Raw genomic sequence first — 27081 nt, 5'->3', positions numbered from 1 at the left:
AAAAAAACTAATATGAAAGAGGACAATCTTAGTTAATTTGGCTAGAAACGCAGGAAATTTTCTGAATGATTACCCTACTAACAATCGTAAGCCATAAACAAGCAAACATGTTGAATTGTTGCTTTACAATAGTCATGATAACTGAACTAAAGTTATGCTGGACACATTACCGTACAAATGCATTTCAATTGAAAAAGTAGCCGATGTTCAACCTTTCGTATCGGTATTGAAAATGATAATTTAAAACACTTTTCAAGAGTTTAATAAGATTTCTATTCGACTTGCAGCAATTCATTTACAAAATAGTTTAACAAGACCTTTTTTATGCTTCTTATTAAGTTTATTTACAAATTAGCATATGTATCTATATAATGTGTTTTTACAAGTCGACTTCACGATTTCGTTTCATTATATTTTGACTCAAAGTGCAGGATGAAAAACAAGTGTTTTTACTGAATAGCAGCTGAATTAATGAGTTGTTCAGTTGTTCACCATAATGTTCTATGCTTATTCACCGCTGCTGAATAGGAGTCGAAGTGTGATCATTATTAAATCACGGAAAGTTTATGATTTGATTTGAGTGCTGAAATTCATCATTTTTGGGATAGCTCGCACACATCATCAAATGAAGTAGAGAAATCTTAGTCCAATTGGCATTATAAAATATTTCACTATAAGATGTAAAAAAGCGAACAAACCTTCAATCAATCTTCTTTTATAGTGGTGGAACATGCAAAGGAAACATGAAGTTTCAGTCTGCATAAGAAAGACCAGATGTAGGAGATCCGTCTCAGTCCATCTGGCAGTCTAGTCTATCATGAGATGAAGGAAGTGAGACTTCAGTCCATCTATGATAAAGGGAATCGCAAAGGAAACATGTAGTTTCAGTCTGCAATAGAAAAGACCAGATGTAGGAGATCCGTCTCAGTTCATCTGGCAGTCCAGTCTATCATGAGATGAAGGAAGTCAGACTTCAGTCCATCTATGATAAAGGGAATCGCAAAGGAAACATGAAGTTTCAGTCTGCAATAGAAAAGACCAGATGTAGGAGATCCGTCTCAGTCCATCTGGCAGTCCAGTCTATCATGAGATGAAGGAAGTCAGACTTCAGTCCATCTATGATAAAGGGAATCGCAAAGGAAACATGAAGTTTCAGTCTGCATTAGAAATTACCAGTTGTAGGAGATTCATCTCAGTCTATTTGGCAGTCCAGTCTACCATTAGATGAAGAGAGCTATTTGATCTTCAACTCATCTCTTGGTAAAGGGACATTGGAAAGCATAACAATTATATTGACTACGTAACAGTTAACTTTACATATGATTATTTTAGGTCTCTTATCATCAGAATTATGATATCAAGATTATAAGATTACACCCTATTTTAAAAGAGCCCCATAAAAAATATATATTGAAACAACATAGTCTCAATGCTTGAGGTAAGATTTTCAATCTGATGATCAAAGAAGGAAAGGTAATAATGTGGAAGGTTAAGTATCGATATGTTTAATTTCGCAAATGACTTTACTAATCATAGTTTAATTTTGTTCAGATACGTGTGTCTACCATTCAAACCTGAAGAATGCTGCTGATCACCGGAAAGCCCTCTCTTGAAGCACGTTTCTTTACGATTGGAAAATGTGTACAGAAGAACTGTTCAAGGCAATTATTTCAATACTAAATTATACATATATATATATATATTTTAAGTTAAATTGTTTAGTAACGGAAGTTGAAGCTATTACTCAGTTTATATACTCCTTATACATGAAAAATGTATTCACATACACATTACACCATTCAGAATTAAGGTTTAACAAAAACAGACATTAGGGGCCCATATAGCCGAGGCGGTAAACGCACGGGTATTCAGCATGACCATGCTGAGGGTGACGGGTTCGATTCCCGGTCGGTCCAGGATCTTTTCGTAAAGGAAATTTCCTTGACTTCCTTGGGCATAGAGTATCTTCGTGCCTGCCACACGATATACACATGCAAAATGGTCATTGGCAGAGGAAGCTCTCAGTTAATAACTGTGGAAGTGCTCATAGAACACTAAGCTGAGAAGCAGGCTTTGTCCCAGTGAGGACGTTACGCCAAGAAGAGAGAGAGAGAAAAACAGACATTGCACACATTATTCCAATTTTATTTAAAGTTAAGGAGGGATGTAGTAGGCTATGAATTGGGTTGAAGAATGTATACATAAATAAACGTCACTTGAGATCTAGACTCCTCCGAAACATAACGTCTTTTAGCATTGCTACAGGAATAGCATCCAAAAATCGGTATGGGCGAATGGTTGATAGAAAATACCGTTCAATTTCGGTTCCCTACGACAAGCCCACGTCCGTCGTGGGTTGAGATTGCTGGCTTCATTAAGCAATTAAATTCGGATGTTACGCTGATGGAGACCGTGTATAAAACGGCCAATGACCGGTCTCTGTTCATCAAATTTACATCCCATGATGCCATGATGGACTCCTTTAACAAAAACACGGAATCTCGACCCTTCGTATATAGCAGTGGACGATCAGTGGATGTATGTATGGCTGTGTTTTCGACTTGCCGCCGGAGCTACCAGACGGTACTTTGTTATCGGTTCTCGAAGCATACGGAAAGACAGACAGAATAGTTCGGGAAAAATTTCCCGCGGATATGGGCCTCGACCATTTGGTCGGGGTTCTGCTAAACCGAACCAAAGACCATTTTTTGAAAAATTGAGTTTTCTTTACCATTGGATGAAGAAATTGATGATCTTCCCTCCATGTAAAAATGCAGTAATTCTGACAGCTCTTCGTGGAGTAAATTCAAAATTTCTGTTTGGCAGAACATACAAAAAACAAAATTGCATCCAACCAGAGTGAACTGTAAACCATTCCATAGAATCATCGAAATGTTTTAGTGTTGGTCCAGATGAAGAACATTTTAAGTTATGTTCATCTCCGTCAAATTTCTAACTTCCAACCGACTCATAGTAACAATCTGTGGGAGAATTGAACACGTTATTAGAAATACGGATGTTGGAGGATACAATTATGCTTCGATGGTGCTGATCGCCATTTTTCCAAATCACATTCAGCCAGACCGAACCAAACCCACTGCATTTTAGAATCTGTTTATTCTCAACAATACAAAAATCAACTGGTTTTAATTACCTGCGTTATGTCGACACACCTCATACTGATAGTTTAACACAGAAGCCGTCATTGAACAACAAGGCTAATAAGAATAATAAAGCTTGAAAAAAATCAAACACTTGGTTCGCTTTGGCTGATCGAAAAATGGCGTTTTCACGAAAACCATGCTAGAGAAGAATGTTTAGAACTTGATTCAGACTTAACGACTAACCTTCAGCTAAGCGAAATGACCTAGAGGTAACGTGGTTGGTTATCACTTAAAGGACCCAAGTTTGAATCCCTTTATTATTTTCGAATTTTTTTTTTGTCTTAGGGTAATTTTCCAATTGTTGCACGGCTAAAAACTTGCCTATTATTGCACACTCCATGTTATTCTTATGAGGTGTGCAACAATTGGCAAATTTTTAACCGTGCAACAATTGGAAAATTACCCTAGTTCATTTTGGCAGATCATTTTCATGGTTTTCTTCGACCAGTATAAATTTGAAGTACACAAATTGCTCCATTTTCACATCTCAGGACCTCAGGACATGCAAGGACATCATTTTACATAATCACTCTTGCTGTGTGCCTTCACATGCACCGCCTATAAAAAAACATAGGTGAGGAGGGCTGAGCTGGGTGGGCTTCCGCCGTTCATATTTCAAACTGTTTTGAAACCTCCATGCTACCATAATATACGCGTCCTCTCTGATTCATGTAAAGAATTGTGAGTGATATCGATTTCAACATCATAGACGATGAAAAATCGAGTTTTTTTTTCACAATCCGAATGGTTTTCTATGAAACAAAGAAACACAGTCAGCCACACTGAACTATAAACCATATTCCAATGTTTTTGTTCAGCCAGAGTGAACTTAATGCGAAGTACTGAAAAATTAAATGTAATTATATCAATGATTTCAAATAATTTACATGTATTCTTCGTCTCTGATGATTAATAAAGGCTTGTAAGTTACATGTGTGTGGAAAAGTTTGAACTAGCTCTTAGCTGTTGTTTATTTGCGAGAGGTTGAACTTAAAGCTTAATTATCTCGGAATAAAGTTTTTGGCGCTTAGTTCGGTTTAGCAGAACCCCGGCCATTTGTGTACTGGAGTGCGTGGAGTGTTTATGGACGTGGAAAGCGAAATACCCCCATCAATTGATGTCGCGGGTCGAAAAGCAAACGTATTTTACGATGGCCTGAAAGACACTTGTTTTTTGTGTCACAAAACGGGACATCGAAGGGACACCTGTTCGCAACGGAAATCTCGGAACCCGAAGAAAAATAAGGAAGCGCATGTTCAACAAACAGCATCATATGCCACGGTGGTCTCCGGAGAACAACGAAAATTGAATGAGGAGCAGTTGGCGGAGGTATCGGAAGACGATGTGATCGAAGTCCTTGAAGAAGAATTGCTGGAAATCCCCGCGGAAACGGAAGAAGCAGAGCAGGCAGAGGCACACACTTGTGCGACCGGATCAGCTCGAGAAAAAGAAATGCGAAGAAAGGAGAATAGGGGTAGGCGGGGCATTATGGACACCCGGGGCAGAATGGACACCCTCAATATTTTGAAATATGCGAACTTTTTTGAACTTTTAATGAATGGAGAATATAGTCCATTTGTCTAAAACGTAGTTTCAGGAAAGAAACATTCGAAATTAAAATTAACCTTGATTTTACACAAAAAAGTTGCGTCCTCCGTTTTTTGTGCATGGAAATTATAATTTTCACACCATCTAAAATAAGATTTAGTGATTAATGTATTACAGGTCAATTAAAACCTGATATTTCTAGAACACATGCAAGTAGTTTTGCTGTATCTACATGCTTAACATGTTTATATTTTCTTCATTATTATATCAAAAATCAAGTTTGGAAATATCTTCTGCTGCCGGGGCAAAATGGACACTCACCTTTTTGAAAGAAGCGGCAAGGAAAAATATAACCTAAATCACAAACCAATCAAATTCTTCGATTTCAGTATATTTTCGGTTAAATGTTCACTATAGTAAACATAGGGTGAAACAAATTGGTCAAAAAACGACAGCAGTGGAAAATAGTTGTTCGAGGCACAGCTGTACATGCCGACAAAAACGAAGCTTTATACAAAACAGCCTGAATTTAAATTAACTTAACAAAAATGAACTACTTCGGCGTATTATTCATCCGTAATAGTTGTTTTGTAATGAAATGACTTTATAGGTGTAAATAATGTACGAAATACGTAAAAGTCTCATGGTGTCCATATTGCCCCATGGGGGTGTCCATTCTGCCCCGTATGCTTGAAGACGGTCATTAAAAACTAACATTTTTCATAACATTTTTTGAAGTGGATAAATCATTTTTCTTCGTAAGCATTCTTATGCAATAGATGCTAAATAGACTTTAAAAGGATACATGTATCAAAAAACTAAACTTTTTTGACATCTTGTCAGGAAAAGTTGGCAATAACCTTAGGGTGTCCATATTGCCCCGCCTACCCCTATGGAGAAACTGGAGGAGGCTGCTTACGTAATTAAAGAAGCCATTGAAAATCACACAGCGAAGGAACGTCGGAAGCAGTTTGCGAATTCGAGCTCAAACTCTGGTTCACTGCCGAAAAAGAAGGTCGCCCGTAGAACCTTTTATTGATTTTTTTTTTTTCAAAAATCATTTTTTGTAACACATTTTGTTAATATGGTTATCGGCTCGGTAGAGCTTTTAATTAAGCAAGTGAGCCTTACAAATAAACGATATGGAAAAAAAAATACCAAGAGAATGTCTTACCTGCATCTTTTCCTTGAGCAAACTGGCCAGCGAGTTGATGCTGGTGATGGAGTTCTGATTGCTCAGCACGCTCTGCGTGTCGAAGTCGTTCGCCATCATTTCCTTATCGTTGAGTCTCAGCGCCGGCAGCGGGGCAATCGATCCGCGTCGTCTACTCCGGAAGAGGTTCCTGCAGATAGCGAAATGGTACCACAACACAGCAGGTACATAGAACATCAATTAGTTGTGACTGAAATCGCGAGTCGTCTAGCTTTGTAGTTATAGAGCGTCAAATCACACGCCGGTTGTTAGTAGCAAGAAAAGTACTATCACAGAGAAACAGACAAGAAACACTCAACTCGATCACTATCACCATCGATTACCTTTTTAACGGTCGATTCAAATATTTGATATTTTTCCGTTTGCCTGCTCACGTCGATTTTGCTCCTATTTTATTATATGTTCTTAATTAAAAAGGCCTTTGAGTGATTTTTTTAAACCGTTCTTTAAAGGCGCAAATCTTTTTAGCTCCACCTAGTGATTGCTCAACCAAACACAACTAGATTGACATTGGACAGCTACGTTTTCGTAACCATGTTTTTACTGTAATTTGCTCAAAGTGTTACGTCTATTTGTCTGTGGTACTACCAAACGACCGCACGTAGTATCGTCACATTTGAAGGCAATAAAGGTGAATCGTAAATCAGAGCCAAAGAAATTAGCTAGCAATTAAAACGCATGTTCCAAACATTTTGTATACACTACCGTTGATTGTTTTATTTTGCTCCGGTGAGCACTTCTTCCCTTGTGTATTTTGCTGTTTGTCGCCTAGACACTATCACATAGCTGCATCAGTCATAGACAAAAGCGGAATACCCAGGTTCGCGTGGATACCTGCAGCAATTGTTTGCCTAAGTGCGAATAGATAACGTGCACTGTTTTATTGCACGATCTTCTGACCGGACGACTACGACTATCCTAACAAAATTCTGTCTGAGTTCATCATCGTACAGTAGCGCGGAACACTGAATCTCAAAATCACTAAATAAGCAAATTTTTCCGGCAAACAGCCGACGTCATAACGTATCAAGTTGATCCAGTTCTGCTCCGCTGCTAATCAACTCACTTTAGCACGCACACTCGGTGTGACTCGGCCCGCCAGTCAGTCCCTGTCTATGATAACCGAAGATCTTCTCGACCGTTTACGAGGATCATCCACAGAGAGATCGCACAACAGTGATCTCGACCGCACTGTTAAACGTTATCGCGTCAACTGAGCGCGAGACTGGGCGACGAAACGAAGGCGAACCTGCTGAACAGTTTTAGTAGACAGCCAGCTGCTGGTCCCCGTATGGCACTTTAGCGCAGTATGTATGCATGAACATTGTACAATGTGACGGTTCTTCCCTATGTTAGTGACGCGATTATTGTTTGCCCCCCGGGCACACAGCTGATGTGTGTGGGTGGTTGGCGAAGCGTGATTTAGGCTGCAGTAGCTGCACTTTCTTTATTTGAAAAGTTGCTTGCAATATCAGCGCTCTCCCGAGCAAAAATGGTTTTAGTAGATGCAACCCATCCATTGTAAAAAAAATTATCCATGGGTTTCTTCTCTTCTCCATGGCATAACGTCTCATAACGAGACAAACCCTACTTCTCAGCTTTGAGCTAAGTGTTCTATGGGGACTCCAACAATTAATAACTGAGGGCTTCCTCTTCCAATAATCATTTTGCATGTGTACTCTATTTATGTAGCAGGCACGTAGATACTCTATGTCAAATGGAAGCCAAATAAATGTCCATTACGAAATGCTCCTGAATACCAGCACATTTACCGCTTCAAACAAATGAGCCAAAGCTCATTTCTCAACAACATTAATATAATTAATTATTAATATTCACACAACCTTCGTTTGTAAACTTAAAAATCCGATTTAATCCACCCATGGTGAACAGAACCCTTCTTACACTTATTAAAAATATTGTTGTATTATTCGTATTTAACAAATTTAATTTGTGTGATTGACCAAAAGTTTTAAAAAATATTGTGGATTAGGCATCTAGTGGATTGGTTTCCAAAATAGCATCAGAACATGGATTAAACTACCAGAAATGCCAGACACCTCCTAGAATCTTGTATGGAATGTAAAAAAAATGGCTTACATATTCTGGAATTTTGCATCTTTTGTTAACTGCCAAAAGATCTTGTATCGATTAACAAATGGATAAGAAAATCAGCAAGATACACTTTGTCTAATATCACAGAGAACAAACGTCTATCTTTGCTTTCTGCCTTGTGTAAAACTTTGTAACGGTCATTTTAGAGTATGTGGTTAGATATGCTCCCGTTGTGCGGCGCTAGCGTCCCATCACTCACATTGTTGTATTGTCAAATTTGTTTCCAGTGCTCGCCGTTTTTGGCCGTTTGGCGCTCATGTCGCTTTGTCGGCTAGTGCATTTTAACGATGAACACTGCCATCGTGGGGTCAAATCGACTTTATATGTGGGGCAGTCTCCGTTGGTGGCGCTGAGGTACACTTAAATCCTTTACACACGATTTCGACGTATTTTTGTTCGAGCTTGAATGTCTGTTCTCTGTGCTAATATCTCCTTATCAGTCGATTAAATTTGCTCCGAAGTACTTGGTATTCATGATTATGGTGTAGAAAGGACAAAAATAATATATCTACTAAGTTAATCAGTTTTGGCATTAGCTAGTTATTTAGGCTGTCCGGTTCTTTCATTTTTCCCACAATATATAAATTCAAAGCTATCATTTAACATATTGCTAGTTTTCATAAAATTCCTGTGAATTTATATTTTGCTATTTATGATTTTGTTGAAAACAATAACCTGATAGTATACACTTTGTATGAGGTCAGCATTATTTATTGAAAAATAATTTCCCATAGACTGATTAAAACCTAATGCAAGATAACAAGTGAATATAATAATAAAAAAGAATTTATTGAAATACTCTTCGTAAGATAACTCAGTAATCAAATGTCGAATTTCAGGGCCTTAAGGAGTGTATCGGAAAGTAGTTGAAAATGTTCAGAATGCTCTATCTCGAAGCTGGGTTGGCCTTTTCATTTCGGTTCTTCTATGAAATCTTCACAATATAGTTAAGTTTAGAATACCTTGGAAAAATTTGGAAAATGTTTGGTATTATTTAAAATATGGTTAAATGAATACACCTCACAAAATAAAAATCTGCACAAAATGCAATTTTGTTAAGATTTTTCAACATTTCAAAAATCTGTAGCGAGTAAAATTTGTACGATAAAAAATCTGGAAAATATTGATGCTTGTTAACAGTTATGTACACATAACATATTATTCAACACCGACTTTCAAAATTCATATTTTCGATAGAAAAATCTCCTATGTCTACAAAATGGTCCACTCCAAAAAACGTCTATTTTTTGGTAAAACTTTGAAGTTCTGCTTTTAATATCTTAAAAGGTTATAAAATTCTATTTTTTGCTCTAACTTATTCGTCCGTAAATTAAAAAACATACCCTATTTAAAAAATGCGAATTTTTCATTTTATGTATTTTTGATTTGCGTAAACATGATTTAGAGGAGCATAGAAAAAAGAGCTTCCTCAAAAATGGCCTTTTTTCATTTTTAAGAATTGCGCCTAAATGCAGTGAAGATTTTTCTTGAAAAAAATAATTTGCCTATATCATGAGGATTCTGGAGCTTATAATAATTGCACAAAAAAGTTAACAATTTTCGAACATTATTGAACTTTTTTCGCAATTTCAATTTTTTAGAAGGTGTGCAAAAACTTAAAAACATGCGTTCAGTAATCTAGGTTAAAAACCCAGTTAAAAGAATATTTTTAAAAAATAATAAAAGCCATTTCTTTTTTCAAGGATTTATACAGTATCTCCAAAAATAAAATTACTCAAAAGTTGTATTAAACTATTTTTGAGGCAATTTTAAACATTTTCAACTACTTTACGATACACTCCTTATACAAGAATATTGTAGCTTTCATTTGGTGCTAAGAGAACCCAAATCCGTTGACAGATGGCTGAGATATTTATTATGGTACCCTTGGTCAAAAATCTCTCAAAAAGTTAACCTGTATTACTTCCAAAAACTCTTTAAAAGATATTTCGGTAACCAAATGTCCAATCCTAATGTAATTGAATAGGGTTCTACTAGAATGTTGTAGCTTTCATTTGGTGCCAGGACAACCGAAATCGGTTGACAGACGGCTAAGATATTTATTATGATACACTTGGTCAAAAATCTCAAAAGGTTTAGTTGTATAAATTCTAAATACTCTTCGAAAGATATCTCTGTAACCAAATGTCCAATCGAAATAAAATTTCTGGGCGATCTACCAGGATGCTGTAGCTTTCACTTGATGCTAAGAGAACCCAAATTGATTGACAAACGGCCGAAATGTTTATTATGATACACTTGGTCAAAAATCTTAAAAAGTTTAGATGTATGACTCATAAGCATACGCGCCAACTTGTGACGTATTTGGGGGGGCAAGGCCTCTCAAAATCGATTCAATGCAGAAAATATCGACTCAGTTTACCTTATTTAGTCATATTCACGTGAAAACAAGTACATTGAATTTAAAAAAGTTCAATGTATTGTCCAATTTTTGAGAGCTTTGCCCCCCCAACTACGTCACAAGTTAGCGCCTATGCTCATAAGTACTCTTCGAGAGATATCACGGTAACCAAACGTCCAATCGAAAAAAAATTCAATAGCGTCCTACTAGGATGTAGTAGCTTTCATTTGCTTCCAAGAGAACTCAAATCGGTTGACAGACGGCTGAGAAACGTGCGCGACTTTTTTTTGTAATGCACATACACACACACACACATACACACATACAGACATATGCTCAGTTCGTCGAGCTGAGTTCATTGGTATATGAAACTCGGCCCTCCGAGCCTCGGATCGAAAGTCGCTTTTTTGAGCGATATTTATACCCTTCTTATGGGTGTAAGAAGGGTAGAAAATGGACTGCCTTTGTCAATAAAAAATGGACATTGGAAACATAAAATGGCATTTTAATGATCAATGCATTAATCGCGAGTAACAACTACCAAACTTCAACTACCAAGCGTCTCCATTTGTGTCCTAATTTCCTGGGAAGCACATGAGCAATTTCTGCTTAGACCGGTTCACTATTTACACCTTTGTCTTTAATAATGTTTTAGGAGGCGATTTTCTGAAAATCCTTACCAAAATGGTAAAAAAGATGCATTTAGTTGCTTAAATTGAGGGGGATTTCAATCCAGCCATAATCATTTTTACGGACCCCTCGATTTTGAGTCATTGATGGCTCATTATTTAACACGCAAAAAAAAAGACGCTAAAAATATAACAATAAAATGCATGGTTGAACTACAACCTCAGAATTTATTTATTCTAAAGTTTGTCATTATATGCCCTGTGTTAATGTATTATAGATAAATGCAAATGTTTATATTGTAATAGTTATAAGTTAAACCAAATCAGTCTGTACAACCACTATTTGTTTCAAGGCGTTGTAAATAAATAAAATAAATATATTTCTTTGTTCTCACATAGAATTTATCGATAATTACCATCAACCAACACTCTATGGTTAAAATTTTCATTTGTTTTTACAAAATGTAGACCACTAACATGGCCTAGAAACACGCACACATTTTTTAAATTCTTATACCAATATCGTTGGGGTCTCCCAGTCAGCCTTGTGGATAAGGCTTTGGATCGCCAATCCGCAGACGCCGGGTTCGATTCCCGTTCCAGAAGGGATAGTATTCCACACTGAAAATGTGCACAGTGAAGCTCATTTTCATATTAAAACCGCGCGCACTTGCACTCACACTAAGAAGCATAGCATACCTGCGTTTCAGTCGGGAAGTTTTCTCGACTTCACTGGGCATAGTGTACCTATCATTGTACTTGCCTCACAGTATGCAAATATATGCAATGACAGGCAAAGAAATCTCTTCAATAAATAACTGTGGAAATGCTCAAAGAACACCCGAGCAGAAGGAAATAACAATTCCATAACAAAATGCGTTATTTTGGCAAAATAACTGAGCAATGGAATCAGTTATTTTCATGTTATTAACATAATATATTATGTTATAAACTTGTCTGTCATAAGCGGCAAAATAACAAAAATCATAACAAAAAAATGTTCCTGGAAGACCAATTTAATAACATGTTTTGTTGGTTCCAATAACAACTTAATAACAATGAATATAAAAATATTTCAATAACAAATTTTGATCTTTGGATGTTATTGATAATAATTTAGAAACAAAATAAGTTATGATTATAATACACCTGAAATATAATAATGTACCTTATGTTTAATTTAAGGTATGGTAAATGCCACGAGGGAGATAGAGTGCCCCCTCTCTCCACCGTAATCAACTCAATTGTTTTGAATTTCCTCAGAAGACTAGTCTGAAGTTTATGGTATTTTTCTAATAAACCTTTCAATAAAATCTTCCTGGAATTTTACCAACTGGTCGAAAACATCTTGTAAAATGGCTCGTTGGCGTTGTTGGAATCGTTGAAATCATGTTCTTTTGGATAAAAGTCGCTTAACTCCGCTGATCAATGTTGACTCTACTATCTATAACACTAAAACATTAAGCTGAGAAGCTGGTATGCTATCAGCTAGGATGTAAGGCCAGAGAGAAGAGGAAGGTGAACAGATGAGAGATTATGCATAAGCTCCTTATCACGGAATGCTGAAAACAGGTAAAGCTTATGATGTAGTTTTGATTTCAAAACTTGTTATCGTTGTGGTATTGATGATTTAATATTTAAGCACACTAGTTCAATAATAACTAAATTTGTTATACAACAAAACATATTATTTAAATGTTATTTAATGTATGTATATCAATACCGTGCTCATTACAAAATAAGTTTGCCCAACAAAAGATGTTATGGAGAAGTAATGCCCTGATAAGATAATGATAACAAACCAAGATATAAAAACAGGTTATGTTATTTCGTAGTTATTAATTTGATATTCTCCTCTGCTCGGGCACTGCGTTGAAGTGAGGCAGACCAAGTTCAAGTGGGAACGTAAAGCCACAAAGAAGAAGAATATCGCCACAACGAGAAAGTTGTAGCAGTTTTGGACGCGATGGATAATGCGCATGTACTTTAAATAACATAAAAAAGTTAATTGCCTCGCCCATTTGTTTTTTTTTATTCGTCCTAGTTTCTATCCGCTTTCTAATACCCAACCCAACGGGGTATAGTTTGAGCATGTTTGTAATATTTGTTTAGTGGATAATCAACACGGCACGGTAAAGGCTGGGTATGCTGCGCAATACAGATCCCATTGTGATTCGCTAGCCTCTGCCCAACAACTCCTATCGCTACCTCATCGTGGTACCGGCCGGAAACTACGAGCAACCTTAGGAAAAATCGGGTAACCAACCCCAGTGAAAACTTTGGTCGTAGGCTGACAGGGAAGGGGGGTTTGCTTCTGCAAACCTGAGCGTCTGTTCTCCAGGAGGAGCGGCTCTCAACAGCGTTTGATCCGCATCAACGTCCGAGTGCCAGAGAAGGACTCATAAGCTCAACCGTGCACTAGGGGGTTGGTGTCAGGCCCTACGAGCCAGCCGTAAAAAAAAATATTGTAACGGAAAATCAGCAACAGAATAATACGAGCTGAGACCAACGGCAACGACCCCAGCGAACAAAAAGGACTCGCTATTGGAAACTCGGTACGTGGAACCGCCGATCTCTCAACTTCATTGGGAGCACCCGCAAACTCGCCGATCTACTGAAGGACCGCGGGTTCGGCATCGTAGCGCTGCAGTAGGTGTGACAGGATCCATGGTACGAGCGTTTAGCCATCTACCAGAGCTGCGGCAACACACGCGAGCTGGGAACAGCTTTTATCGTGATGGGTGATATGCAGAGGCTCGTGATCGGTTAATGGCCGATCGACGAAAGAATGTGCAGGTTGAGGATCAAGGACCGATTCTTCAACTTCAGCATAATAAACGTGCACAGCCCACACTCCGGAAGCACTGATGATTACAAGGACGCATTTTACGCGCAGCTCGAACGCGAGTACGACCGCTGCCCAAGCCACGACGTCAAGATCATCATATCAGATTTAAACGGTCAGGTAGGCCAGGAGGAAGAATTCGGACCGACGATTGGAAAGTTCAGCGCCCACCAGCAGACGAACGAAAACGGCCTACGACTCATTGATTTCGCCACCTTCAAAAACATGGCCATCCGCAGCACCTTTTTCCAACACAGCGTTACAATTGGAGATCACCACAGCAGACGGAATCTCAAATCCCAAGTAACATTTTAAGTTTTCTCATAGTCTACAAGCTATTGTTATAATCAAACCAATAAAACTCATTTTAAAGCTTAGTAAGCTTAACAGCTCTAATAAATCCGTCATAAAACCATATTAAACTCAAAAGGGCCCACCCTACAGGAGGTTGTTAAAACCATTCCTTAAAACGTTATATAGGCTACTTGGTTTTGTGGCTTAGATGAACGAATTAAACCAAAGACCTAGAATGAACCTGAAGCCAATCATCACTGAAATTGGCAGTAAATTACAAATTAATAATAATGCAAAAACGAATTGGTCATCCATGTCAATAATATTTATTTGTAGATTTTCACGGGGAAAAACTCTGTTACCATGACAAAAAAATTCTTGCCAAAAAATTTACTGGTATAATGCGATATATTGCCTCTAAATAAAGCGAAGCGCCACGTCATTTTGATCTTTTTGGCAAACTAGCTGTACCCGGCAAACTTTGTCTTGCCTACTGCGTTTTTTGACGTTTCAAGTTTCTAGTCAAGAACAAATCACAAAATGTATGGAAGATCGATTTTCAAAACCTCAATTTTTCCATGTTTTTTGCCTCATAAACTTTCCTTGGGTGAAAACTAACAGAACAAAACTAAGACGACCAAAACCGGACCTTCCGTTCGCAAGTTATGCGCGGTCCCACGTATGCCACTGCATTTATATATATATATATATATATATATATAGATGAAATATAAAAATTTTAATCCAGCTGCCAAAACTATGTATTCAAAACACAATCCAAACATCAACATGGCGCACAGACTTTGCAAGCAGGAATTGATCGTCGTGATGAAAAATATGGACGCCATCTAGTTAAATCCTCCTGGTTTTGTTTCAGATGGTTTAAGATCAGTAAATGTAGAAGCAACTTGTTCTAGAGTGGCTGTTCTTTAAGAATATGCTGTGAAACCTAGCATATACCTACTTATTCTTAACGCATACTTATATGCGCTACTCAAACACTGCTAGGTTTTAAAGAAATGCGAATTCAGACTAATTGCTCTTAAGAACTCTCCGCTTGGCAGATAGTCACCAAAAATGTAAACAAACAAACCACTTTTGTATCTTTGTGACTGTTTTAAGTAGTTTTTCGTGTTTTTGAGGCTGCTTGAGTGTTTGGTAAGTAATATGGTATTTATCAATCCTGATCATTATAGGCCGGCTGTGGCTGTGAGCAAAAATAATTCATCATTTGTGCACAACTGTGACATCGGACTCAGAACGAATGATGCGATTCGCATCTATCCGCTAGCTGCTTCGGAAACCCCGATCACAATCAAACTCTAGAGAAGGAAGTTTAGTGTAGTCGCCTAGCCAGGGAAATCAAACGCACCTGAGGGTTTTCTAATCAAGTGCAGAAAGGGACCCGACAGAACGTGGAACGTTACAAACAGAAGCGGAAACAGCAGACCCGCTTCTTTCGGGAGGAAAAGCGCCACCTGGAAGAAGCGGAAAGCGAGGAAATGGAACTGCTGTGCCGTTCCCAAGAAATACGGAAGTTCTACCAGAAGCTCAACGCATCCCGCAACGGTTTCGTGCCACGAGCCGACATGTACAGGGATAAAGACGGAGGCCTCTTGACGGACGGACGTGAGCTGATCGAAAGGTGGAAGCAGCACTTCGATCAGCATCTGAATGGCGTGGAGAACATAGGCACGGGAGACCACGACCATGGAGGAAACGACTGCACCAGTGCAGCGGAGGACGGAAATAAATCAACTCCCGCACTGAGGGAAGTTAAGAATGCCATTCATCAGCTCAAAACCAACAAAGCAGCTGGTAAGAATGGCATCGCAGCTGAACTCATCAAGATGGACCCAGAAAAGGTGGCCACCTGTCTGCACCGGCTGATAGGATCTGGGAAACCGAACAGCTACCGGAGGAGTGGAAGGAAGGGGTATTCTGCCCCATTCACAAAAAAGGCCACCATTTGGAATGTGAGAACTTCAGAGCGATCACTATTTTGAATGTTGCCTACAAAGTGCTATCCCAGATCATCTTCCGTCGCCTGTCACCCAAAACGAATGAGTTCGTGGGAAGTTATCGGCCGGTCGACAACGGACCAGATCTTCACCGTACGGCAAATCCTCCAGAAATGCCGCGAACACCAGCTCCCAACGGATCACCTGCTCATCGAGTTCAAAGCGGCATACGACAGTATCGACCGCACAGAGCTACGGCGAATCATGGACGAAAACGGCTTTCCTGGGAAGCTGACTAGACGGATTAAAAGCATCAATGGAAGATGTGTAAAACTGCGTAATGGTTTCGGGTGAACCATCCTTACTTACCTTACCGATCAGGCAAAGGCCGGGGTGGCCTCTGCTGTGCATAGTAGCCATCTCCATTCCACTCGGCCCATGGCTGTTTGTCTCTAGTTCCGCACTCTGCGTAGGGTCCGCAAATCGTCCTCCACTTGGTCGACCCACTTAGCTCGCTGCGCTCCACGTCTTCTTGTACCGGTCGGATGACTCTCGAGAACCATTTTAGTCGGGTTGCTATCCGACATCCTGATGACGTGACCCGCTCACCGTAGCCTCCCGATTTTCGCGATATGGACGACAGTTGGTTCCAAGGCGTTCACACATAAATCCAGCCTGATATTTCCCCACAAATTCTCTTGCAATCGGTGATAGACGGCGGCATAAAATTTGAGAGAGTATCTTGTAGGCAGCGCTCAGTAGTGTGATCGCGCGGTAGTTCCCGCAACCCAACTTGTCGCCCTTTTTGTAGATGGGACACACGATACCTTCTATCCATTCCTCCGGTAATACTTCCTCCTCCCAAATCTTGGTAATGACCCAGTGTAGTGCTCTCACCAGTGCTTCTCCACCGTATTTTAGAAGCTCGCTTGGTAGTTGATCTGCTCCAGCGGCTTTGTTGTTTCTCAACCAGTCAACCTCTTCCTCAATCTCTTGGAGGTCAGGGCCCGAAAGTCTTTCGTCCTGTGCACATACTCCTAGATCTGTTACCATGCTACCTTCGGTACTTGCAACGTCGCCATTGAGGTTGCTCATCGTAATGCTGCCACCACCTCTCGTCGACCACCTCGTGAGAATACTCCCGTGATTATTTCGGCACATGTCGGCTTGTGGCACAAATCCTCTGCGCGAGCGGTTCAGCTTCTCGTAGAACTTTCGTGTGTCATTAGCGCGGTTCAGCTCTTCCATCGCTTCGCGATCTCGTTCTTCCTGCTGGTGCATCTTCATCCGGAAGACTGAGTTCTGCCTGTTCCGCGCTTGACTGTAACGTGCCTCATTCGCTCTCGCACGGTGTTGCAGCATTCTTCTCGTTTTTCAACTTTTCACATTCGCCGTCGTACCAGTCGTTTCTGTGATTCGGAGACACGAAGCCTAGTGCTGTAGCCGAGGTACTACCTATGGCGGATCGGATGTCCCTCCAGCCATCTTCAAGTGTAGCTGCGCCAAGCTGCTCTTCCGTTGGTAGGGCCACTGCTAACTACTGCGCGTAGTCTTGAGCCACTTCTACGTAACGCAGCTGCTCGATGTTGAGCCACGGCGTTCGACTTCGACGCGTGGTGATAACTGTCGAAACAGCGACTAAGTAGTGATCCGAATCTATATTCGCACTGCGGTATGTGCGGACATTGATTATATCCGAGGAGAATTTACCGTCGATTAGAACGTGGTCGATTTGGTTTTCTGTTTGATGGTCGGGTGATCTCCAGGTGGCTTTGTGGATATCTTTGCGGGGAAAGAAGGTGCTTCGGACTACCATACCACGGGAGGCTGCAAAGTTTACGCATCGCTAGCCGTTATCATTCGATACGGCGTCCAGGCTGTTTCGCCCGATTACCGGTCTGTACATTTCCTCCCTTCCTACCTGCGCGTTCATGTCGCCGACAACGATTTTCACGTCACGCGGCGAGCAACTATCGTATGTTTTATGTTTATTTTATGTTTATTTTGTTTATTTAGGAGCAGGGAAAAGCCCGTTTGAGTAGAGCAATCATGTAAGCTCTTTCTCAAATGGGCGCAAAACCTCCTCATCTTTACTCATCAACAGAAATAATACAATCCAAATGATGAACAAAAAATGACTTAACTTAACATTAACATTATAAATTACTTAAACTATTCACACAACCTAACAAACCTAACTAACTAACACGAAAAACATCACTAAAGAGTAGGGTGTCCCAAAATAGAAAAAGTGTCAAAAAGTTAACTTGCTCACCCTTAGAATGATAGATTAGGGTCCTAGCAACAATAGCTCCATACATGAAAACTCAATCAAAAATTATTTAGAGGTTGCACGCATCGATTTTATGAAAAATGGACGATTTTTGATATTTTTACCAAAAAAATGCTAATATGAGTTGAAAAATAAAAGAAATAGAAGTCATCAATCAAAGTAAATCATAGTTCTGGGTCCCGCAAACAAAGTTTGGAGGGAGTTTAGGTCATCAAAGCTGATTTTATATATTTAGCAAAGGTTAAAATATCAAAAAATCGCGATTTTTTTCACCAAATTTTTCAAAAATGCTCAATTTATAAGGATTTTAAAATTTTTCCCGCGATTCACAATTCCCTTATTTTATAGCAGATTATTTCGGCTGAAGACAGTTTTGAGCTATCTCCTTCATGAGCTGAGATATCGGTATGATAATGATAACACAACCAATGAAAAAAACATGTTTTCTTACGTTAGTCGATTTTGTTTACTAGTTTCCATGACTACCATGCAATTAAAACAACACACGACAAATTTTAGAAATTACAGTACGTGCAAATGTACATTTTCGAAGAATTTCAGGAATATTGGGTTGCTATGATCATTACTGATTCATACTGCATGACAGTAACAATATGTAAATGTTTTGAGAGACACCCTACTAAAGAGCCTTTTAGTAGTTGAGCGAGACAGAGTAAAATCGAAAACATGGAAACACCGGTTGAACATACGGGACATACTAATTATTGGCTTATTATAAGCGTAATTGGTACGTGAAGCAGGTAGACGAAGAAACTGGTATGAACGCAGACAACGACGACGGATATCAATATTCAAAGAATTTAAAACACAGGGACAATCTATACGAGACTGTAAGACATCAGCAACAAAACAAGCTTTGAAAACTTTTCGCCTAGTTTCCAAAAGTGGGAGATCTATTAATAAACAGCGATCTTCGTAACTTGGGAGATTCAATGGGTCATTCCAGGGTAAGTTACGGAGTGCAAACCGAACGAATTTACGTTGGATCCTTTCGATTTGAAGAACGCTACACCTGTAATAAGGGTCCCAAACGACAGCAGCATATTCAAGTATGGAACGCACTAAGGAGCAGTACAAAGCTTTTAAGCAGTGAACATCAGTAAAATGTTTAGCAGCACGAAATATGAAGCCCAGACACTTTGATGCTTTCGAAGTGACGTAACCTATATGGTCTTTAAAGGTTAGTTTTTCGTCTAAGACGACGCCAAGATCTTTTATCGAAGATACCCTATTTATGATCTTGCCGGCAATAGAGTAATCAAAACGCATGAGCGAGCGTTTTCTACCGAAAGAGATAACCGAGCATTTTGAGGGATTTAAATACATCCGGTTCACAGAGCACCAAGAAGTGAAGTTGTTCAGCTCAATCTGCAGAGATTCGCTATCTTGACGACAAGTGATTACGTGAAATAGTTTGAAATCATCTGCGTATGAGAGTTTGAAGCAGTCGAGTAGAGAGTTAACGTCGTTCAAATAGAGCAAAAAAAAGGAAGGGTCCAATATGACTGCCCTGCGGAACACCGGAAGTGACACAAAAGGCTGTGGACGTCGTGTCACTTATCTTTACAGTCATAAATCGATCGACTAGATAAGAATGAAACCAGTCTAATAAACAACCACTTATTCCGAGACGTTTCAGCTTAGCAATCATGATCTGGTGGTTGATTTTGTCGAAGGCGGCCGAGAAGTCAGTGTATATGGCATCCACCTGTTTGTGAGTCTCCATGGATTCTAAGATGCAAGAAGTGTAGGCCAAAAGGTTTGTTGTAGTTGAACGTTTTTCCATGAAACCATGTTGAGTCGACGAAACGTAGTCATTACAATTATGCTTGATAAAATCCAAAACGATGAGCTCGAATAGTTTAGAAGTCGCGCACAATGCAGAGATACCTCGGTAATTACTAACATCATTCTTTTTACCCTTTTTATAAACAGGGAACACAAACGATTTTTTCCAAACTCTAGGAAAGCTTCCAGAAAGAATAGACCGATTGAAGATGATGGCTAATGGTAAAGTAAGTGAATTGTTGCATTTTTTAAGGATAATGGCTGGAATTCCATCCGGACCCGGGTTTGAAGAGCTTTTTAGTTTAGTGCAAGCAGACTGAACAGTTGCGTCGGTAATAGTTGGATGCGGGCCAACAGAAGGACGTTGAGGAACGTTAGAGGCAGCTTCGTTTACTTGATGTACATCCAGGTTCTCGTTAGTAAAAACAGCAGAAAATTGTTGACGGAAAAGTTCGCAAATGTCTGGCAGAGTGGAAGCCTGATTATCACTGAGGTGCATAGTAGACGGCAGACCACTTTCCTTTCGTTGATCATTGATGTATGACCAGAATTTTTTGGGGTTTCTTCTAAGGCTGCTTTGGGTTCGACGTAGGTATCCGCGGAAGAGCTTCTTGTTAAGGTGCTTATATCTAGTGTTGCAACTGCAATAGTACGATTTAGATGAAGTGTCGCGATATTTGGTGTACTTTCTAAGGGCCGAACGTTTGAGTGATTTTAGTTTTTTGAGCGAATGATTTGACCAAGGTGGATTTAGCGGTGGCTTGCTAACTGCCTTAGGAGTAAATTGATCAATGGCATATAACAAAATAAAGGAAAAAACCTCTACAGTCGTGTCGGTGTTTAGATCGAAGAACAAAGAATTCCAATCGATCGAGCATAAGAATCGGTTCATACTCTGGAAATCGGTTTTCCAAAATTTGTAACGGATGTTTTCATTGATTGGATTAAACTTGCATAGAGAGAAATTCTTGATTGAAATGTGTAGAGCAGGATGATGTCGAACATGCTTAACTAACGGTGTAGGAGCTTCAGTGATAGAAACATCGAAAGTTTGATCAGCAGTGACAAAGCAGAGATCAAGCAGCCGGTGGTTAGAGTTGAGAACAGTGTTGATTTGTACCAGTCCAGCTGTGCTAAAATCATCCAAGAGCTGCTTCTGAAGAGGATTCAGCGAGGATCGACTAAGGTTAGAGTAGAGATAACCCGAAGAACTGTAGCACCAAGCAACTGAACTAAAATTAAAGTCACCTAGTATCAATATTTTATCCGTTAGAGCAATGCGTGAAGTAATCCATGACAATAAATCAGAGCAATGAATCAATATTGATGGATCGTTAATGCGGTCAGGAGGAATATAGAGCACACATATAAACAAAGTATAGACACTGGACTTCAGTTCAACCCATAACTGCTCGATTGTCGAGCCGTTGGGTGGCTGGAGGGCTTTGCACTTAATATTGGAGCGGACAGCTAGAAGAACTCCACCGCCAGAGTTTTTACTACTGGTTTGCTGAGAACGATCCGTACGAAATCGTGTGGGCAGTGGACGTTGGTGGTGCTGTAGTTGAAGAAACGGTCCTTAATTCTTAACATGCACACTTGCGTTGATCGGCTGCCACCCGATCACACGTTGTCTCGTCTTACCCAACACTATAAATCCTGTTCCCAGTTCATTGGTGGTGCCACAGCTTTGGTAGAAGGTAGCCGCTCGATGCCCGCTTTTCCAGACTTTCTGTCCAGTCCAACAAAGCTCCTGCAACGCCACGATGTCGAGGTTGCGGGGATGTAGTTCGTCGTAAATTATCCTGTCACATCCTGCGAAAACTGGTGACTTGCAATTCCATGTTCCAAGTTTCCAATCGTAGTCCTTATTTCGTCGCGTGGGTCTTTGCCGATTGTATCGAGTCGTATTTTTTATTCGCAATGGGGATTTTTACGGGTGGCTTATTGGGCCTACGCCAACACTCCTGTCTCGCCGGAGGGCCATCGTGCCAGTTCTGTTTAACGTCCCAACCAACACTGGGACGACCAAGCTGATGGGGCTTCCACCTTGGATCTAGCTGGGCGTGGTGCAGCGTTTCTTACTCAGCCGCTGGATGCCAGAACAGACGCTGTTTGAGCCGCACCTCCTTGGTGAACAGACGCTCGGATCGTACCTCCTCAACCTATCTAAATTCAGAAGGACAACAGTGCCCAGGCTGCACTACCAGCTAAGCACACAACTCTTAGCTGGTGGTCTTTGTCATCGCTTGACCCGTGGAAGCATGAGGTAGGAACTTGTGAGGACCAGAGCTATGTTGGACGCTCTCCTTATCGACTCACCGTTTTGCAGCCCCGGGTGAACTATCCAGTTTGTTTGAATCTCGCCGGGAACTGCGTCAAGGTGACGGACTCTCATGCCTACTCTTCAACATCGCTCTGGAAGGTGTGATGCGATGAACCGGGCTAAACAGCCGCAGAAGATTTTTAAAAAATCCGGTCAATTTGTATGTTTTGCGGACGATGGCAGAGCTGTACACCTGAAACGCGAAGCAGCATAGGTCGGACTGGTGGTGAATGCCTCAAAAACAAAGTACATGCTGGTAGGCGGAACCGAACACGACCGGATCCGTCTGGGTAGTAATGTTAGGATAGACTGGTATACTTTCGAGGTGGTGGAGGAATTCGTCTACCTCGGATCCTAACTGACGGCTGACAACAATGTGAGTCGTGAAATTTGAAGGTGCATCATTAGCGGAAGTCGGACCTACTACGGGCTCCAGAAGGAACTGCGGTCTAAAAAGATTCACCCACGCACCAAATGCACAACGTACAAAACGCTAATAAGGTCGTCTGCGGACACGAGACTTGGGCCATGCTCGAGCAGGACCTGTAAGCACTCGGAGTTTTCATGCGACGCGTGCTAAGGACGATCTTCGGCGATGTGCAGGTGAACGGTGTGTGGCAGAGAACCACGAGCTCGCTGTACTTTACGGCGAACCCAGCATCCAGAAGTTGGCTAAAGCCGGAAGGATACGGTGGGCAGGGCATGTTGCAAGAATGCCGGATAATTTAGTGCAAAGTGGGTGTTCGCTACTGATCCGGTACAAGAAAAGCTTAGAGAGCACGATGGGCGGACCAGGAGGAGCGTGACCTGGCGAGCATTGCATTGGGCGCGACCGAGGATGGCGAGCGGCTGCCACAAACCGAGAATTGTGGCGTACTACTGTTGATTATGTCTTGTCTTATATGCGATGTCGACCAAATAAATGTATATATGTTATTTTTATCCACTTAAAAAATGCATCATGGATTCCATACAAAATTCAATCGCAAAGCAAAATCCGAAGACACAACCAATTACGCATTTTATTTATATATTTTATTTTATTTTTTCAATAGCTTAGCAGGGTGGGTCTGGAAATATTTGGGCAGGGGACCTATTTTGAGCACTTGCTGATTTGATTTGATTTTTGGGACACGATCAGACTCGTACAATATGTTTAAAAATTTAGGTCAATCGGTTTAAAATTGACTGAGTTGTTGCGGCGAGTGCCCAAAATAGGTCCTCCAGTCCAAATGGTCCCAGACCCTACTAAAAGAACCACAATTTACCAACAAATAATTAATCAAACCCTTATGTTCTTCCTTTTTTTTTTCTTGGCGTAACGTCCTCATTGGGACAAAGCCTGCTTCTCAGCTTAGTGTTCTTTGAGCACTTCCACAGTTATCAACTGAGAGCTTCCTCTGCCAATGACCATTTTGCATGCGTATATCGTGTGGCAGGCACGAAGATACTCTATGCCCAAGGAAGTCAAGAAAATTTCCTTTACGAAAAGATCCTGGACCGACCGGGAATCGAACCCGTCACCCTCAGCATGGTCATGCTGAACACCCGTGCGTTTACCGCCTCGGCTATATGGGCCCTGCCCTGTAACCCTTATGTTACAAACTCTAATTGAGGAAGTCTATAATTAGTAACAGCTCCTCACTACATTGTACCTACTGCCCAAAGTGAACTCACTTTGAAATATGAACCCAGCAACGTTATCGAAATCGATAAAAACCGATCCCTAATCCTTCCGAATTTTGAGCAGGTGATTTATTAGCCTGAAGGATTAGTAAAATATCTATGCGGTGGAGGCATGACCCACAGTTCTTATCGCAAGCACCAGCCAGCACCGGCGAACCGAATGGAAGTAAAATTCCCATGGGCTTTACCACCTACGCCATGTTTTGACTGGATACAGTCGATACACGGATTCCGTCGCAGTGGTGGGTGGCTGGATTAAGATTTCGCGAAAAGCAAATCTGTGTTACCGGCTGCCGCACCACCGGTGATCGTTAGCTTATCTTTGACCGGCGCGTGCGGGCGGATATGCAACAGTGTGCACTTGCATGCGATAGAAATAACTCAAAACTGGACGATACACGAAAACGAAAACAAAAACCATAGGTACATACCTTGGACTCTTTGGTTGTTCATCTTCGCTACTGCTGTCGAAGTGAAGCATCGGTTTGAGGCTCTGAGGGGAGCTTGGGGTTTCCGGTGATGCTGTCGTCTCAGTGCTAAGGCTACGGTTTTCTACAACCTGGAAGGGAAAAAACACGATAAGATTTTCAGTTAATGTCAGTTAGATTATAGTTTAACGGCTCGAATCACGTGCGCGGAGAGACAACCAATCCAATCGGTAATACTGGAGTATGCCGATGGTTGCATATATCTAGGCGCTCGAAGTAAATTAAATCTAATGATTGCATTTCCGTTTTATAGCGCCATGAGAAACGTACATTACCATAGGGAGATGCATTTTGCGTCAAATGTTTATGAGCAGTAGCTAAATGGGACGGTCATTTTATATAAATTACGATGCACATCAATGCACAAATTGACAGTCTTATTAAATCGACCGTTATGTGCTGAATTGTGCTTTGGTGAGATAATCAAATTACCATTAAGGTGAAACGAGACGCAGTGTTATTTTTCCTATCTTGCCTCTCTTTCTAACAATTTGCCTAGCGATTTTGAGGATGGTAATCTTGAGTTCTGTCGCACTGAAGATGCTGAAAAACAATCAGCATATGCACTGCAAGTGAGCATACACAATGATAGGTTTTTATGGCAAAATATGAAGTAGAATCTGAGATTACCATCTTAGTAGCAACAGAGCAATGGCGGATATTACCTCGACCGGTCCCGTTTGCCCTTAAACAAGAACAGTGTGTTTGTGTGTTTGACGAGGAAGGTAGGAAGGGCCTCTGGTTCTGATACAAAAATCGTGCTTCAAAAAATTTTAAGTAGAATATTTTTTGAGTTTTTTTTTTAGAAAATCAAGCTCTACAGTTTTTAAAAATATGAAATATTTTACGTAGCATTCAACGAATTTTCAATCTTTTTGCAAAAACAGTAAGCTGAATATAATATGTTTCGATCATCTGAACATAATTTTTGCATCAGCTTAATAGAATTCGAGATATTAGTGATTATATAGATCAATCTCCTTAAATTTGAGCAAAATTTCCAAAAAATAATGAAAATTTGTACCGTGGGGTGCCCTAATTTCGCGCGGGTCCAAATTTCGCTCTCTGAACATATTTAGGCATCATAATCATAAAAGCAATTGTGCAATTGTCACAATTTCACTTTAACTATACCATCCAAAGTGAAATTTGGAAAATGCATCAATTAGTTCTATGATTATGTTCTCTAAATATTATCAGTGAGCGAAATTTGGAGCCGCGCGAAATTAGGGCACCCTTCGGTTTTTTTTTTCAGTAAGGAAAAATCAATTAAAAAATTCTTCCTCAACGTATATTTGAAACATTAGATGTTAGCCAATTACAGCAAAATTTTTAGTTCAATCGAAGCATTAGCTACGAAAATAAATATGTATGAATGGAACAACTTTGCTCAAAAATAGAACAAAAATCGATTTCAAATCGACAGGCTTGTATGAAAAATCGAAAAAAAATTTCGCTCTACTGTATTTTTTTTCCTTCACGTTTTTGAACTCAGGATATGATTCTTCACTGAAAACGATTATCAGCTTACCGAGTTCAAAAATGCTGTAAACTAGTGTAATCGTGTCAAATAAAACCAGATCAATTCTGTGAAATGCCTAGACAATTAAAATGTTTTCCTCAACTCAAAGTGCATAGTTTCGGAGTACTAACTAATCCGTATAGTAAATTATGATTTATAATTAACTCAACGTACATACTAACCGCTAGATGGATATAACAAGAGTGAAATTATAGAAACAAAATCCACAGCTTAAGTGAGATTGAACTCACGGATTTTGTACGTTAGACGAGTACAGTCATAGCACATTTATGGGTCATCCACAATTATGGGTCAATCCGATTTGAATAGCGTAGTCGGTGAACTGACTGACTTATAATTGTGATAGAGTGACCCACAATTGTGCAATGACTGTACTTTTCAAACTTGTGACGTAGTTGGGGGAATTGGTCAAGATCAAGGTTGCGACCATTCATTTGCAAAGATTTACATTCATTTGCTATTATCTCAGTTCAGAAGCATGCTATCGAAAAACAATGTATGGATGAATTTAACCTTGTAGTTTTATCTGAAAGTTAGCCGAATAACATTGGGGTCGCACACGCATACCAAAGTCGTGAGCGAGGTGTGAAGGCAACTTTCCACAGCGTGAATGAAATTTACATTCACCGCGTTATTAACTTTTTTTAGCGAATTGATTACGATCCTAATTATAACACAATCTTGATCAAATCGCTTTTCAGGTTATTCCAGTGCTGTAGGCAGATGCCTTGCTACAATAGATGGTAGAACAAAACCATCATCATCACGTGAGCAATTCCAATTGGCAGCTGCACTTTCAATTTTG

General features: G+C 40.1%; 1 protein-coding gene across 2 annotated transcripts in view; it reads right to left on the bottom strand.

Moving 5' to 3' along the window:
• Window positions 1–27081, bottom strand: part of LOC109427069 (myogenesis-regulating glycosidase) — an 87497-nt gene that overhangs the window by 20549 nt on the left and 39867 nt on the right. For both annotated transcript variants that reach the window (XM_029872736.2, XM_029872737.2), the window contains exons 4-5: window positions 24677–24804; window positions 5887–6055 (exon numbers count right to left, since the gene is read on the bottom strand). In XM_029872736.2, the coding sequence (XP_029728596.1) occupies window positions 5887–6055; window positions 24677–24804 (297 nt within the window). The remainder of the gene's footprint in view (window positions 1–5886; window positions 6056–24676; window positions 24805–27081) is intronic.

Source organism: Aedes albopictus, chromosome 3, assembly GCF_035046485.1.
Source record: "Aedes albopictus strain Foshan chromosome 3, AalbF5, whole genome shotgun sequence".
Taxonomy (NCBI): Eukaryota; Metazoa; Arthropoda; class Insecta; order Diptera; family Culicidae; genus Aedes; species Aedes albopictus.
The sequence above is the reverse complement of the archived record's forward strand: the minus strand, read 5'-3'. Positions and strand labels throughout refer to the sequence as shown.